This window comes from Rhinolophus sinicus, linkage group LG07, assembly GCF_036562045.2.
Source record: "Rhinolophus sinicus isolate RSC01 linkage group LG07, ASM3656204v1, whole genome shotgun sequence".
NCBI lineage: Eukaryota > Metazoa > Chordata > Mammalia > Chiroptera > Rhinolophidae > Rhinolophus > Rhinolophus sinicus.
Genome location: NC_133757.1, coordinates 67,135,544 through 67,150,636, shown reverse-complemented (window position 1 = coordinate 67,150,636; position 15,093 = coordinate 67,135,544). Strand labels below are relative to the sequence as shown.

Here is a 15,093-nt window from a genome sequence, read left to right as displayed (position 1 = left end):
TGAGACTGAGCTAAACAGAAGACAAGAGTGGGATTCATGGAGCCAAGGGGATGTTAGAAGGATTATAACCTGTATACTGAAATCTCCAAGAAGTAAGAGGGGTAGTGCTGGAGTTACAAAATTCTAAGCTCATCACCGATGAGGGAAGTCTGTGCCCTGTAGGGTAGCCTCCCTAGCAAAGCAAAGTGTATAGTGAAGCAGAGTGAATACTTGTGGGATGCTGAGGGAGAAATCAAGCTTGCTGTGAAGGGCATGCATAGGGGGTCTCAGTTAGTCTAGTTCTGTGCGGCAGACGAACTGAGCCTTGAGGAGGCACTGGTAGGATTATATTGAAAAGAAAACTTCTAAGACGAGGGAGATACAAACTCTGAAAATGTACCTAGTTTTGTAGGCACAGGGTATCCACCTCACCTGAGATGGGGGCTAGGAAAACTCCCTCAGGTGGGACTGGGCAAACCTGTGCTAGAAAACTGCAAGAGGTTGCGTTCTCCATGCAAAGTCCCCTCTAAGAACAGAAAGGCCGAGGCATTTCATGCCGGGTCAGTTCGTCCCTGCCCTCAAAGTCTGTTGGTCTTGGTAAAGGAGGGAATTATAGCACTAAAAGAACCCGAGAAATGTCCAGTTCTGCCATCGTTAAGTATGAGCAAGCTGACGAGCCACAGCGACTCCCAGTCGAGTGATACTCCTTTAGGCCAGGCGGGAGAGGTAGTGCCTGGGGCTTTCGGAGGGGCCGGGAGCGCGGGTAGGCCGCATGGTCGCCGCGGCCTGCGGGGCACGCGGGACGCGCAGTGCTGCTGCTCAGAGTCCCCGCTCTGTAGCACAGGACTTGCTCTGGGGCCTCGCTCTCTGCTCGGACCTCCGACTCTCGGGGACGCGGCTCCGGGTGGAACACACCGCGCAGACGTCCCCTGCGCCCACCTTCAGCCAATCGCGAGTCTTCCTTCCGGCTTTCCCCGAAAGTCTTCCCTCCCCAGTCTCTTTCTTCTGCCCCAGCCTTGTTTCCCGCCGGCCGGTAGAGTCTCCGCGTTGGGTGCCTTTCCGTTTCCGGCGTTGCCCATGCGGGCCTGAGGAGGACTGGTAGCTGTGAACCCGGTAAGGGCTGTGCGCTTGGGGAGGCGGCCGCAGTAGGATCTGCGGGGCTGGGACTCCGGGAGGATCGCGAGTCGCGCGCATGGTAGGGTCTTCATTCGGTGTCTCGGGCAGTCTGTCCCCGAGGAGTGCCTCAGGCGCTGGATAGACATAGTTCATACCTGCCAGAGATGTACTCCCAGGTCTTTGGGGGACTGGCTGAATGAATTCGTGCTGAGAGAGGAGGTGGTGGGGAGAGTTAAGAGGTGGTTTCAGGCCTTGGTAATCGTAGCAGGTAACAGAACTGAGCCAGGTCTGTTGACTTCAAATTGTGCTTTTTCTCCTATCCCTCACCCCAAAAGGAGAAAGGCATCGCGGACGTACAAGTTCAAAACCCAAATAGAGTAGAGAAGAAAAGTAATGTCCTGAAATCACACAGGTATTTATTTTCTAGGCGTTCCTAGAACCCAGCTCTCCTAACTCCCTGCTAGTTCATGCTGGTGCTTGTGGACTTTATTTCCGCTGGCGCATCTAACTGAGCTGCGGTGCTGCCTTCTGATGTGGCCCACATGCCTGGCACGGAACACATTAGTTTGGATTTCCTCCGCTAGTCAGAGCATAGCTGTAGCCATCTCCTGGCACAGTGCCTACCACATCATAGGCAGACACAAATATTTATTGAACTGAAATTAATTCAATACCTTAATTGAATGACGTGACCTCCCAATACCCCCCGACCCCACCCTTTCCAGCGGTTCTCAGGTTATGGGCCATGAATTCCTGGGACGCTCAGAAATCGTTGTAAGAGGTTCTGCAAATCCATGTGGTCTCCAGGCATCATCCACAACCAATCATATCTCACACGCAGATATTACTGTTTTTTAAGTGTATATAGGTGATATAATTGAAAAGTTTTACAAAATCAAACTAAAAGTAGTACCGCTATCATGTTGGAGTGTTACTAAAATTATTTTTTTTAAATAAAATACCTTAAAAATAGTTTAAGTTTGGAAGCAGCTGATAATTAGGGCTGAGATGTCCAATATATGGCAACCACTAGTCACATATGACTATTTAAATATAGAGTTGAATTAAAATTAAATTTCAATTTTTCAGTTTCACTTGGTACATTTTAAATTCTCAGTAGCTACATGTGGCTGCTGTGTTGAAAATGTGTACCTATAGAATATTTCCATCATTGCAGAAATGGACAGTGCTGATGTAGATACTTAAGATGAATAAACAGTAATCTAAGCAGATGTAACTAATCTAATTTATAGCATAACAGAGGAGTGAAATTGGGGATAATATTAAACAGTTTCTACCCCTGTTAGGTCAACAAGTGCGTATCTATTCATAAAGAAATGAATGTATTGTTTTTCCTTGGTTGTTGTCTAGAGTGTAAAATGCTTTCCACCCCCTCTCCCCCCATTCAGTGTAGGTTAGGGTTACTTGTGAATTGGTAAAAAGCCACTATGGAGACGAAGGACCAGAAGAAACACAGGAAGAGAAACAGTGGGCCTAAAGCTCAGAAAAAAAAGAAACGGCATCTGCAGGACCTCCAGCTTGGAGATGAGGTGGAGGATGCCCAGAAGAGAAATCCCAGAGCTTTTTCAGTCCAGTCTGCTGTGCGGATGGCTCGATCCTTCCATAGGTATGTGAGCTGGATTCATTTTTTCTTTTTAAACAGTAGGAGCCTCTCCAGATGACGTTTGGATTCAGTTCTAAAGGACATGGAGATGGTGCCATATTTCTTTTACTAAAGCATGAGAAGTCTTTCCTTTGGAAGCTCCCTTGCCTCCAGCATCTGCACAGTGATGGCTTTTTTTGCCCAAGAGAAAAGCTGAGGAGTTTTTCTTTACAGAATTTGTTTGCAAACTTTAAACAATTTTTGTGGTAATGCCCTGTTTCCCCGAAAATAAGACCTAGCCAGACAATCAGCTCTAATGTGTCTTTTGGATCAAAAATTAATATAAGACCTGACATTATATTGTATTATATTATATTATATTATATTATATTATATTATATTATATTATAAAGACCTGGTATTGTATTATATTATATTATACCTGGTCTTATATTGTATAAGACCCAAGTCTTATTTTACTATAATGTGTAGCTATAGAATATTTACACATTCTTATAGTAAAATAAGACTGGGTGTTACATTAATTTTTGCTCCAAAAGACACATTAGAGCTGATTGTCCGTCTAGGTCTTATTTTCGGGGAAACACGGTAGGTGTGCTTGTGTTTTTTTTTCCCTGGATATGAGTCATATAATTGTAATATATAGTATTAAATAGCTTTATTTAATGAATCCTAATATACTAAGCAGTACACTTTAAACATTGAATTGAGTTCTCCCAGTAAGAAAGCCACATTTAACCCCAAAGCCTCTGCTCTTACTCATTGTGATACACTGCCTCCATGTTGGCCTTTTATTTTCCTTTTAAACTATTATAGTCAACTAAAAGCAATCAGATTTAAGGTCTGTATAGTTTTCACTCTACTAATGAAGTCAATCTGTTATATCTGTTATATATTTACTGAAGTGGTTATTTGGACTGGAGCCAGAAGTTAATAAGTTAATTGTATCCATATACTGCGTTTCCCCGAAAATAAGACCAGGTCTTATTTTAATTTTTGCTCCAAAAGATGCATTAGGGCTTATGTTCAGGGCATGTCATCCTGAAAAATTATGCTAAGGCTTATTTTTGGGGAAACACGGTATTGTCCTACTCTCTTTAAAATCTTTACTTATAAGGGTAATAACTTTTATATTTTGAAAATGAATTTACTTTTTTTTTTCCCATACAATTAGGACTCAGGATTTGAAGACAAAAAAGCATCACATTCCAGTGGTTGATCGAACTCCACTAGAGCCCCCACCAATAGTGGTGGTAGTGATGGGGCCTCCAAAAGTCGGAAAGAGCACATTGATCCAATGCCTCATTCGGAACTTCACCAGGCAGAAGCTGACGGAGATCAGAGGCCCTGTAACGATTGTGTCTGGTACGTGGCAGGTGTTGTCATTTTCTTGACTGATAAATGTTAATATCGTCACTTCGTTCTACCTCGCTTGTAGTCTTACTAAGTTGGCTGTAGCTTCAGAAAAAGATAGATTCCCAGAGATATTAATGATGTAGCTGTATACCTTGCTCTGACTGCTGTATGGATTTGCCAGTGTGTTCTTCCGAAAGGCTTGGCAGGCCTGGGCACGCTGGCTTGTCATGGTGAGTACCTTATTTAACAGCGAGTACCTGCTTTGTGCCAAGCATGCCTGCTTTCCCTCATGAAGCCACAATCTTGTGGAAGTGAGGGAGTTCTCTCTTTTTCCTGTGGGACTTGTCTGTTCTGGGAGATGGAGATGGTGACTTTTCTCAATTTGAGGGAAGATGAAAAAAATTTCCAAAATGGTAGTGATAGAATCTGAAATCTCTTATTAGAGCAGTAACGTACAGTTTACCCTTGACCTGCATTGGTCCACTAATAGTTGGATTTATACAGTTGGCTGTCTGTATCCCTGGGTTTTTGTAATGACGAGTGGGGAAAAGAAGGAGGAGGGACACACGCTAGAGTGAGGCTAATGAGTTTATTTAGCAATATCTAATCAATTTATTTAGCAATATGTAATAGCAAAAGAAAAAGGCAATTAATAGAATATGTTAATGTCAGAAAGTAAAGGTGGTTAAGACTAAACTATACATTGATAATGAGGTCATGTCAAAGGAGTACACATACATGTAAGTTTAAGAGATCCCAACATATGTTTACTATTGATCAAAAATCACTTGGCTAAATATACAAATAGCATCAGTAAGGAGTATCCAAGAGCAGTAATAAGCTTTATAGGATAGTAACTATTACAGTAGATGCCAAAAGCTCACCAAACCAGGGGAGAACAACACTGGAAAAGTCATAAATCAAAACCTTGCCAGGTCTGTAGCTGAGACAAACTCAGGCCACTCCCACACTGGTGTTTGCTAGTTCCCAAGAATGTTGCTGCTGTTGTCTTTCTTGTTAGAAGTCAAGGTGTCTTCTGATGTTATAAGCTACAAGCTGCATATGAGTTTTTAAGGTGTTAACAATCTGAAGAATGTTGCTGCTGGTGGTAGTGGTGGTGTTGTTAGAAGTTAGGACGTCTTCTCATGTTGTAAGCTGCAAGTTGCATACAAGTTTTCTAGATGCTGACAAGTTCTCAAGAAGGCTAATGGTGGGGAACAACACTGGAGAGGTTGGGAACCAGCCAGACCTCATCAGGTTAGCTACTGAAAGTCAGGACATCCCCCTGTGTAAGCTGCATGTTGCTGGAAGTCTTCAAAATATTAGAATGATGAGAAATCACCAATGACAAATGACCAAATGACGAAATAATAATAATAATTGTCAACTGAGGTCTGTCTTATATATTTTCTCAGATGTACCTTAGAGCCAGTTTCTTTGTTCCTGCCTCCCCCTCCGGGAATAGCCAGTTCCGGGAGGGTCCGGCAGTTACTAATATGAATGTTGTCCATCTGGCCAAAGGGCCAATTCATCCGGATAAGCAATATCTACTGTTCTTGCTTGGGACCATCAGACCAAGGTCTTCTAAAGCCTGTCACGTCACCCTGATATAACTTAGCTACTTCTTCACTTTGCTGATGTGGACGAAACACACAGAACAAAGAGGGAATTCTCTCATCCCCGGATCAAGAATTTCTTTAACCCTAAGCTAACCATCACCTCACAACACAGACGGAACAGAACAACAAACATCATCTCATATCTCCCCTACTCGAGAGAATGATACCAAACAGAAAAACAACCTCATGTAATGTCTCTCCTGCTGGGAGAATGAGACCAAAGGGGGACAGAAAAACAACCTCATCCCATATCTCCCCTGCTCAGGAGAATGAGACCCAGAAAGCAACATCATCTCCTATCTCCTCTGCTCGGGAGAATGAGACCAAAGGGGGAATTTACTCAACCCCTGATCACAGCACAGAAATCACCTCACATGTATGAACAGATAAAAGCTAATAAACAAACGCTCACATCAACCAATGAAGGCAAACTTTCCTCAACATCTACTCTACAGTTTTGCATCCACAGATTCAACAAACTGTGGATCAAAAACAGTATTTTTCAATCTGCAGTTGGGAGTCTGCAGGTGGGGAGAGCAGACTATATGCATTGTTCTACACCAGTTTGTATAAGGAGCTTGAACACCCACAGATTTTGGCATCTGTGGAATTCCTGGAACCCATCCCCCATGGTTACCAAGGGGAGACTGAGGTTTTGGGGGAGTCAAAAGTTATATATGTGGATTTCCCACTTTGGGGAGGTTGGCGCCCTAACCCCTCATTGTTCAAGGGTCACCTGTAGTTGGATTGAGACTTTTCTTTGTCTTTAAGGCATTTGTATCATGGTGAGTGATTTCTTTTAACTTAATTTAGAAATAGTAATTGTTCCATGCACATTCTGTTACACTAGGTCTGGGATGTTTTTTAGCGATAATGGGAATGTTTTGGTAGAGAGAGAAGCATTGGCCCACTGCTGAACAGCAGGATCAGCATCATCATAAAACCTACTTGTCTGCTCATTCTAGTCAGAATGTTATCTGTTTGAGCACTTTATTATTTGAGTAGACTTTTGGTAATATTTTAAAATTAGAGAACATAGTGAAAAAAAACCCAAGAAGGATTATATTTGATCAGTAAAGAGATTATATTTGATCTCCTATAAAAATGAACTTTTGGCATACTCTTGTAAGTATGTATGGTGCTTTACTGGATGCAATTAAAAATGATAATTAGAGTTAATAGATATATTTTTTCAAGATTTGTTTAAAAATAAAATTTTTGTCTTTTCAATTATAGGTAAAAAACGCAGACTTACCATTATTGAATGTGGGTGTGACATTAACATGATGATTGATCTGGCTAAAGTAGCGGATTTGGTAAGTCAGTGGGGGCAGTGTGGGTTTCTGATGGGGACTTACAAAAGTGTGGTAGGTTATTTATCTCATATTGACAGGAAGAAAGGTGTATGGTTATTAAAGACATGGTGAGTATCATTAGGGATGAAAGATGTATTTGAATTGATGATTATGATAATTATTGATATAATAAAAATGGAATGCATACAATAAAATGTATTCTAAAATCTGAAAGCAAGTACCACTTCTCGGACCCTCACTGGGCACTATGCTAACAGTTCTCTATATATTTAGCCCGTCTAACCTCTAGTGCCGTAGAGGTAAGTCGGTATTATCTCCCATTTACATATGATGAAAGCAAGGCTCCCAGAAGTTAAATAATTTGTCTGAGGATGGGAACTCTGCTCCTGATGGTGCCAGACTCTCTGTTCTAAATGATTATGATAAAATAAATACATGGATTGCCCTTGAGTAGTTGTCAGAGTTTATAATAAAAAATCTATACAGTACTTAGCATATGGAAATTGTGCCGCTTTGATTGCATTTACAGAAATGATAGTGTTAATTATTTTTTAAACTAGCAAAAATAAAGCCAATAAGAAAAAAAATAAGCCATATTGATTAGTAAGTGATACCTTGGTTGTTTTTTTTTTTTTTATTCAACACTTCCTGGATAGTTGTTTGGTGACTGAGCTACAGATATTGTCCTTTGGCCCAGGAACTCTTCTAAAGTATAAAAAGTAATTTAATGTAGATGTTATGGCTATGCCATTTTAATATCAGAAAACTAAATACTACTCAAATTTTGAACATGTAATGCTACCATTAATAAAAATAAGTGTGTTATTGTCAACACAAAATAGTATAAACTTATTAAATCTTGTGTATTTGAAACTATTGAAATAGTTTAGCATATGAATCATTAGTTTCTCTTTTTCGTAAAAGAGAAACTTGATATAAGTCCCTAATTTTAAAAGCATGCATATATTAAGAAAGATGCCTTTCATATACATCTTTTTAAGACTTAAAAAGGAACGCATGCCTTTGGTAAAATATTCAAACTGTACTACAGGGTACATACAATGCATGTTTTGTCTTTTTTTGTTCTGACCCCTAATCTCTCAGTTCCCCTCAAAGCAGTATCTTTTCAGATACGTCTAAATACACATGCAACCCTTTTAAAGCACACACTGTTTATTATATACTGTTTTATGCTTTGCTTTTTTCACTTAATATGTCTTGGAGGTATATAATAAGTACTATAGCTCAGCCTTATTCTCTTTCAGTATTCATTGTGTATACCTTAATTTATTTAACCTGGCTTATGTTGATTGCTCTACTCTGGGTTGTTATAAAGCCTCCACGTCACAGCAAAGGCACACATAATACATGGATTTGTGTATGCGTGCACACGTGTGTGCATTGAAGGAGTAATATAGCCTTCATTTAGCTTTAGTTGATGCAGACTGGCAGAGAGGGGACTGTTTGCCACCTACTCTGATTCTACAGCTGATTGCCTCTTGGTACTCCATGGTGTCTGATGGGGGGTAGGGCTGTCCCATAGCCAGCCCACTGACTTCAGCCTGCTCTAGTGCTGGACAGCCCTGTGTGCTGCTTAGCCTCTACTTGGCAGCAGCAGCCATGCCTTTCTGCAGTGCTCCGTGGCCCACCTTCATGTATTTTGAATATTATGAATATTCTGTAATTTAATCAAAGACATATTTTTCTGGGTTTTTGAAACTACTTTTTGTTAGCTACAGAAAGATGAGAACAGAGATGTCTTTACTGTCTTAAAACTAAAAATCTCCAGGAATCAACTCTGAAATTATTTTGCATATTTGAAGAGTCATAAATTTTAAAAATTGTGCTTACCTGCTTCTGTTGTCTTATAGATTACCATTTATAACTTCACTGTCTTTTGACTCAATTCTAAACTGGTAGCTTCATTTTTTAGTTTCGGGGCAATTATATATTATAAATTAACATATAAGATAGAGCTTTCCTACTTCATACTTCCCAGCAAAAATATTTTTTGAGAAGATTGAAACAAAAATGTTTGGTATTCTGTACATTTTTGATATGTTTCATTTATTACCACTTCCTCCCATTTTTTGGATGTTAGAGATCTGTTATTTGGTTTCCTTGTTAGAGACCTGTTTTTTTGGCTTAAAAACACCTCACCAAAAACTTAATTTCTTGAAGTGAGGACTTTTCAGGTAAGGGCCAAATTAGACCCAGCTTTTTCTGAGTTATTTCTTATACATCCAAATTCTTGAAATGGAGGTTTCTATCATGGTGGACATTTTCTCATGGTTGGATTTTAAGAGCAAGTCAAAGGGTGGTTTTCCTTCTGTGTCATGGTAATCCCTAACTAATCATTTGGTTTAGTCTAGAGCAGGAGTTGGCACTTTTTTTCTGTAAAGGGCCAGATAATAAATATTTTAGGCTATGTGGGTCATAGTTTGTGTTGCAACTACTTAACTTTACAGTTGTAGTTTAAAAGCAGACGTCGGTAATAAGTAAATGAATTAACGTGGCTTTGTTCTAGGATAACATGAGTTGGATTTGGTCCACACAATGTAGTTTGCTGATGATCTGTTTTGGGTAGTTTCCTTGAGAAATTGTGTCTTCTGCTTTTAGGTTCTGATGCTTATAGATGCCAGCTTCGGGTTTGAAATGGAAACGTTTGAGTTTCTAAACATCTGTCAAGTACATGGCTTTCCTAAAATTATGGGCGTTCTCACTCACCTAGATTCCTTCAAGTATAATAAGCAACTGAAGAAGACAAAGAAGCGATTAAAACACAGGTTCTGGACGGAAGTCTACCCGGTAGGAAGAGAATAAATTATTGAATGCTAAAATTGTAATCTTTTAAAAAATAGATGGAATGAGTAAGAGAGATTAACAAGCATCTCTATAGGACTCACCCCCCTGAGTTTCCTTTATATATCTGTTCATAGTCCCTGGCATATTTCCCCGAGGTAGTCTTTAGTCTGGACTGTTGGTGTGTCTCATTTGTCTCTCTCCCCCAGCACCAGGCAGTGTCTGGCTCTAAGTGTTTTAGATTTGTGGCTTAGTAGAGTTCGTCTAAAGTTTCTCACTGTTACAGGCCCGTTGGTCATAAGGTTTTTTCTGTGCCCACAAGCCTCACTGCCCTCTCTGTGCAATACTCCAGACAGATGCCACTGCCTGATTGGAGAGCAACCTTGAAACTAAATGTATTTGCAGTTCTGTCCCTACAGAGCCCTAGCAGGATGATTCCTGAAAGAAGCGAGAGAAGTTCTGGAAGCATTGTCACAGTGGTTTGCTAGAAGTCTCCCTTTCTTAGGTTGCTTCTTGGTTAGAGGCCTTTACTTTGGTGCAATATTGAATTTTGTTGAAATTCATTTATTTTTATTTTTTTGATGCTTAGGGTGCCAAGCTGTTCTATCTTTCTGGAATGGTACATGGAGAATATCAAAACCAAGAAATTCACAATCTAGGCCGTTTTATTACAGTTATGAAGTTTAGGCCGCTTACATGGCAAACCTCTCACCCTTATATCCTGGCAGACAGGTAAAAAAGGAAATGTACATATTTTTCTTTCTTGCCCATCTATTTCAAAGCTAAGAAGGTTAAAAAAAGCACAGTAATAGAGCTTATTTTATGCTTATTTTTGAATAGTGGGGGGAGAAAGGTGATTTGTGGAGATACCTACTTTTTTGTATCATTACTTAAAGATGCTGTGTTGTGGGAATACCGTATGAACTGTCCAGAAACATGTAAGGACTTCAAAGCGTTTAAGGCTACAGGATGTGGCCCCATCCTGCTTTTCCAGCCTTAATTTGGGCCATGGTGCTCCAGTCACTCAAAAGTGTTTGTCCTGTGCTTTCCTTCCTTTATACTTTTTCTCATATTTTTTTCTCATCCTGGAAGACCCTTTTTCCACCTTCCAAAACCCAAGCTACACTAAAAACCCAGATCAAAGCTTAATCCTCCTCTATAAAGGGTTTTTCTGGACATGTTCTATACTTTTCCCTGACCCAGATGCATGCATTTCCCACTCTGATGTCTTACTTCTGGAATATATATCACATAGACCCTAAGAGCGATGCAGCCATGTTTGCTCCTTTTCCTTTGGTAGGTGGTGAACCATGCTTCCTTTTTCTGTTTTTTTCTGTAATTTTCCAAACATGTTTGGTGAACTAGTGAATGTGATGAATTATTGAGACGTGAAGGGAGGTACAGGAACTTTGGCATTCATTTCTGCCATATGATTGGGTTTTATTTGTCTAGGATGGAAGATTTGACAAACCCAGAAGATATCCGAACAAATATCAAGTGTGATCGAAGAGTGTCTTTTTATGGTTATTTAAGAGGAGCACACTTGAAAAATAAAAGCCAAATTCACATGCCAGGTATCCTTTTGTTGTAAAATGTCTTGTATTTGTAGAACTCTTGGGAAAACTGAAAAATGGCCAGCGCAGATGGGCCACCTTGCTGGGGTTTTTAGAGTAGCACAACATTGTGTTGGCAGCAGAGGTGTTGAGCTGGCCAGTCCCCTGCTCCCATTGTGCTGTTTAGCTAGAGAGGCGCAGTACCATGTCAGATGAGACCCTTGTCGTGGGTGAGCCTTCTGACTGGGCCATTTCTGCCGCCAGTTGATAGACTTGTCAGCTGAAGCCATCTTCCTGCCTCTGTCCTCCAGGTGTAGGAGACTTTGCTCTGAGTGACGTCAGTTTTCTTCCGGACCCCTGTGCCCTTCCTGAACAACAGAAGAAGCGCTGTTTAAATGAAAAGGAGAAGTTGGTTTATGCACCTCTCTCTGGAGTCGGTGGGGTGCTGTATGACAAAGATGCTGTCTATGTCGACCTTGGTGGCAGCCATGGCTTCCAGGAATCGGTGAGAAGGCAGTTACAGGAAGTAATATAATCAGCTTTTATTTACTGAAGTTTTTTGTCTCTGTTCATATTTCTGAGAAAGGCCACAGTGATAATGTAAATATGCAGAACACCTAATTGCACTGAACAGAAAGTAAAAGTTACGTCCTCCACCGTCCCCCCCCCCCCCCCATGCTGCCGGGATGCACAGAGATCAAGCCCAGGTCTCCCAGCACGAGCATTGCAAGCACTTGGCACCTGGATTCTCTCTTTACACAAAATCAGGGTTTTCTAGCTTCTCTGGTCTTTTTCTTTTATTTCTGTTTATTTCTAAACATATACATAATTTTTTAGGTTATATTATATATGTTTAGATTATTATATATTATGTGTAAATACTATACATGTGGTATTTGTGTGTGTGAGAGAGAAGTATTATTTGTTACATGAAATCCAACTATAAATGCTTTTGCACCTTCTGGGGGCATCTAAGAATGTACGGTTGCATTGCTCCCTGTTAGTATTTGTGGACCTGCTTCCATCCGTGTACAGCTGTGCACTACTTCATGGTATGGACAAACCTCATTTACTGAGCAACCTTTGGAACGCTGAGGGGCTCACCCTGTTTCTCCTGGTCTGAACAGTGCTGGTCTGCAGCAAGCACCCTTGCCCATGTAGCTCTGCTCACTGGGTGGGATCTTTCTATGCAGTAAATTCCTTGAAGTGAAATTTTTGAATCAAAAAGGAGCAGGTTTTTTTTAAATGGACTCTAGATTTTTATTCTTTTATTCTCTTGAAAGGGATATTATTGGGCTAAGTGCTTTCTGTAGCTTTGGCACCTAAGGTTTTTCGAGCTAAGCATTTAGGTTATCAGATTGTATATTCTATGAACTTTGGAAAAGTTTAATGAAGACAGAGATCAATTTTAGGCTTTGTTGTAAGAATTTTGTTTTATTTTTTGAGGCAGTTAGAAGGGTTCTCAGGCACTATGTTTAAGGGTAATTTTGAGAAAATAATGGACAGCAGTGTGGCTTCAGAATCCTTCTGCATTCCTCACTTTCCCTTTCTTGGTGACCTTTACAGGGCGAGGCTAGGCCCACCCATGAACTGGTCCAGAGTCTCATTTCCACCCATTCCACTATTGATGCCAAGATGGCTTCAAGCAGAGTGACACTTTTTTCTGATTCCAAAGCTCTGGGGTCAGAGGATATAGATAATCAAGGGTAAGTTTGCTATTTTTCTATTTTTGATTAAAAATATTGTGTAAGAAGATTATATTACCTATAACTGCCATCATAGCACACTTTGGTCATTCCAGGTTTTGTTTAGCTTTGCTTTATGTATGTTTTTTTTTTTTTTTTTTTTTTTTATTGGGGAAGGGGAACAGGACTTTATTGGGGAACAGTGTGTACTTTCAGGGCTTTTTCCAAGTCAAGTTGTTGTCCTTTCAATCTTAGTTGTGGAGGGCACAGCTCAGCTCCAGGTCCAGTTGCCGTTGTTAGTTGCAGGGGGCGCAGCCCACCGTCCCTGGTGAGAGTTGAACCAGCAACCTTGTGATTGAGAGGATGCGCTCCAACCAACTGAGCCATCTGGGAGCTCAGCAACAGCTCAGCTCAAGGTGCCTTGTTCAATCTTAGTTGCAGGGGGCGCAGCCCACCATCCCTTGTGGAACTCGAGGAACCAAACTGGCAACCTTGTGGTTGAGAGCGCACTGGCCCATGTGGGAATCGAATAGGCAGTCTTCGGTGTTAGGAGCACGGAGCTCCAACTACCTGAGCCACCGGTCTGGCCCCCTGCTTTGTACATGTTTATGTCTCTGAGGGCTCTTCACTTAGGTGACGTCACACAGAAATATTCTTGAAATAATATGCAGAATTCAGTTTTTAACAGACTCACAGTATTCCTCAGCTGTATTCCTCACAAAACCTTTTCCATAGGTTGTTTTTTACTTAGGAGACCTGAGGCCACTTGGCTTTCTTTTAGTGGTCACAACAGTGGCATAGGCAGCGTCGGGGAGCTTGTTCAGATGGCTCTCCAGAGCCATAGACCTTGTGTCTAAGAGTTTTACTCTGGTTGTTTTGTAGTATCTCCTGTGGGTCCACTTCTAATATCTGGCTTATCTGAATTATTTTCAGTCTCGGTTGGGACTTTGTATGCCTTGTACATAGTGGGTGTTTTGGTTTTGTTGTAGTAATTTATGACTCCCACTAAAAATCTGTCTGAAAATGATTGAGATTATCTAGTTTATAATTTATTACAAATATATACAAGTAAAGGAAAAAAATCATCTGCTGCCCTCTAGCTAATAGATCGTATAGCATGGTAGTTGAGTGCAATAGGTATACTAGTTTGGGGAAATCCTCTCTCTAAGCTTCAATTTCCTAATATCTTATAGGAGTTTTGATGATTGAATATAGTAGTGTACATAAACTGTTTAGCATGATGCAGATGACAAGTATTCAGTAAAAAATGCTTGCTATGATCAGTGTTAATTTTTTGAGTATTCCTCTATTCATTCTTGTCCACGGATACCTTTTCTAACGTAGTTACAATCATAATACATGTAAAATTTCTATATATTGCGAGCATTTCCTTTTTCTATACAGTCATTTTTAATACTCATAATTTTGTTTTTATGGATGTATTCTAACCTGTCCTTTCTCTTTCAGTACAATTTTCAGTACTTTCCTGATTGCTTTTTTCACACTTTTATATAAACTGCTATATTAAATAGCTTCATAATTTATTTCATCCCGTGGTTTTAGCATCTCGATGATGATTCTTTATCAAGTATTGCATTGGTGACTTGAAAATGGCAATATTCTTAATCTATTACTCTTGTACATTTGTTAGCTGGCATTCTTTAACAAGGAGCTTTCACTTCCACCCCTTATTTTAGTATCACTATTGACTAATGGACTTTTGTTTATTCCAGTTGTCCCATTTCCTATCATTATTCTTTCTGATGCCTATGTTGTCCTTTCAGTGTGTCTCCTGTGTCCTTTTGGCACATTCCTGTGGTGTTTGAGCAGTACTGGCTTTCTGGCACAAGAGGACGTTCTTGGTTTACTTTGTACTTTCTCTGCCTTGAACCTGGAGTCAGCCATTTCTCTAAGGGTCATCTGTTTCAAGCTTGGAAATGATCAGTCTTCTAAAAGATTTGTTAAACATTCACTTCTGCTTTTAGTTATCTCTTTATTCTCTTAAGTTCTTTTGAAGAGTGTTGTTAGGGAACTGTGCATGAG

At 40.3% G+C, this 15,093-nt stretch overlaps 1 protein-coding gene across 4 annotated transcripts in view; it reads left to right on the top strand.

Annotated features, from left to right (window-relative positions):
* Window positions 1–959: 959 nt before the first annotated feature.
* BMS1 (BMS1 ribosome biogenesis factor) overlaps window positions 960–15,093 on the top strand; it is a 50,379-nt gene continuing 36,245 nt past the window's right edge. Inside the window, exons 1-10 of one of the 4 annotated variants that reach the window (XM_019719109.2) lie at window positions 1,002–1,092; window positions 1,431–1,507; window positions 2,505–2,722; window positions 3,894–4,084; window positions 6,931–7,010; window positions 9,630–9,818; window positions 10,402–10,544; window positions 11,265–11,386; window positions 11,677–11,870; window positions 12,932–13,071. In XM_019719109.2, coding sequence (XP_019574668.2) covers window positions 2,544–2,722; window positions 3,894–4,084; window positions 6,931–7,010; window positions 9,630–9,818; window positions 10,402–10,544; window positions 11,265–11,386; window positions 11,677–11,870; window positions 12,932–13,071 — 1,238 coding nt within the window. In that variant the 5' untranslated portion in view covers window positions 1,002–1,092; window positions 1,431–1,507; window positions 2,505–2,543. Of the gene's footprint in view, window positions 1,175–1,430; window positions 1,508–2,504; window positions 2,723–3,893; window positions 4,085–6,930; window positions 7,011–9,629; window positions 9,819–10,401; window positions 10,545–11,264; window positions 11,387–11,676; window positions 11,871–12,931; window positions 13,072–15,093 lie in introns of all 4 variants that reach the window. The other 3 variants (XM_074337325.1, XM_019719110.2, XM_074337327.1) reach the window with 3 other exon arrangements.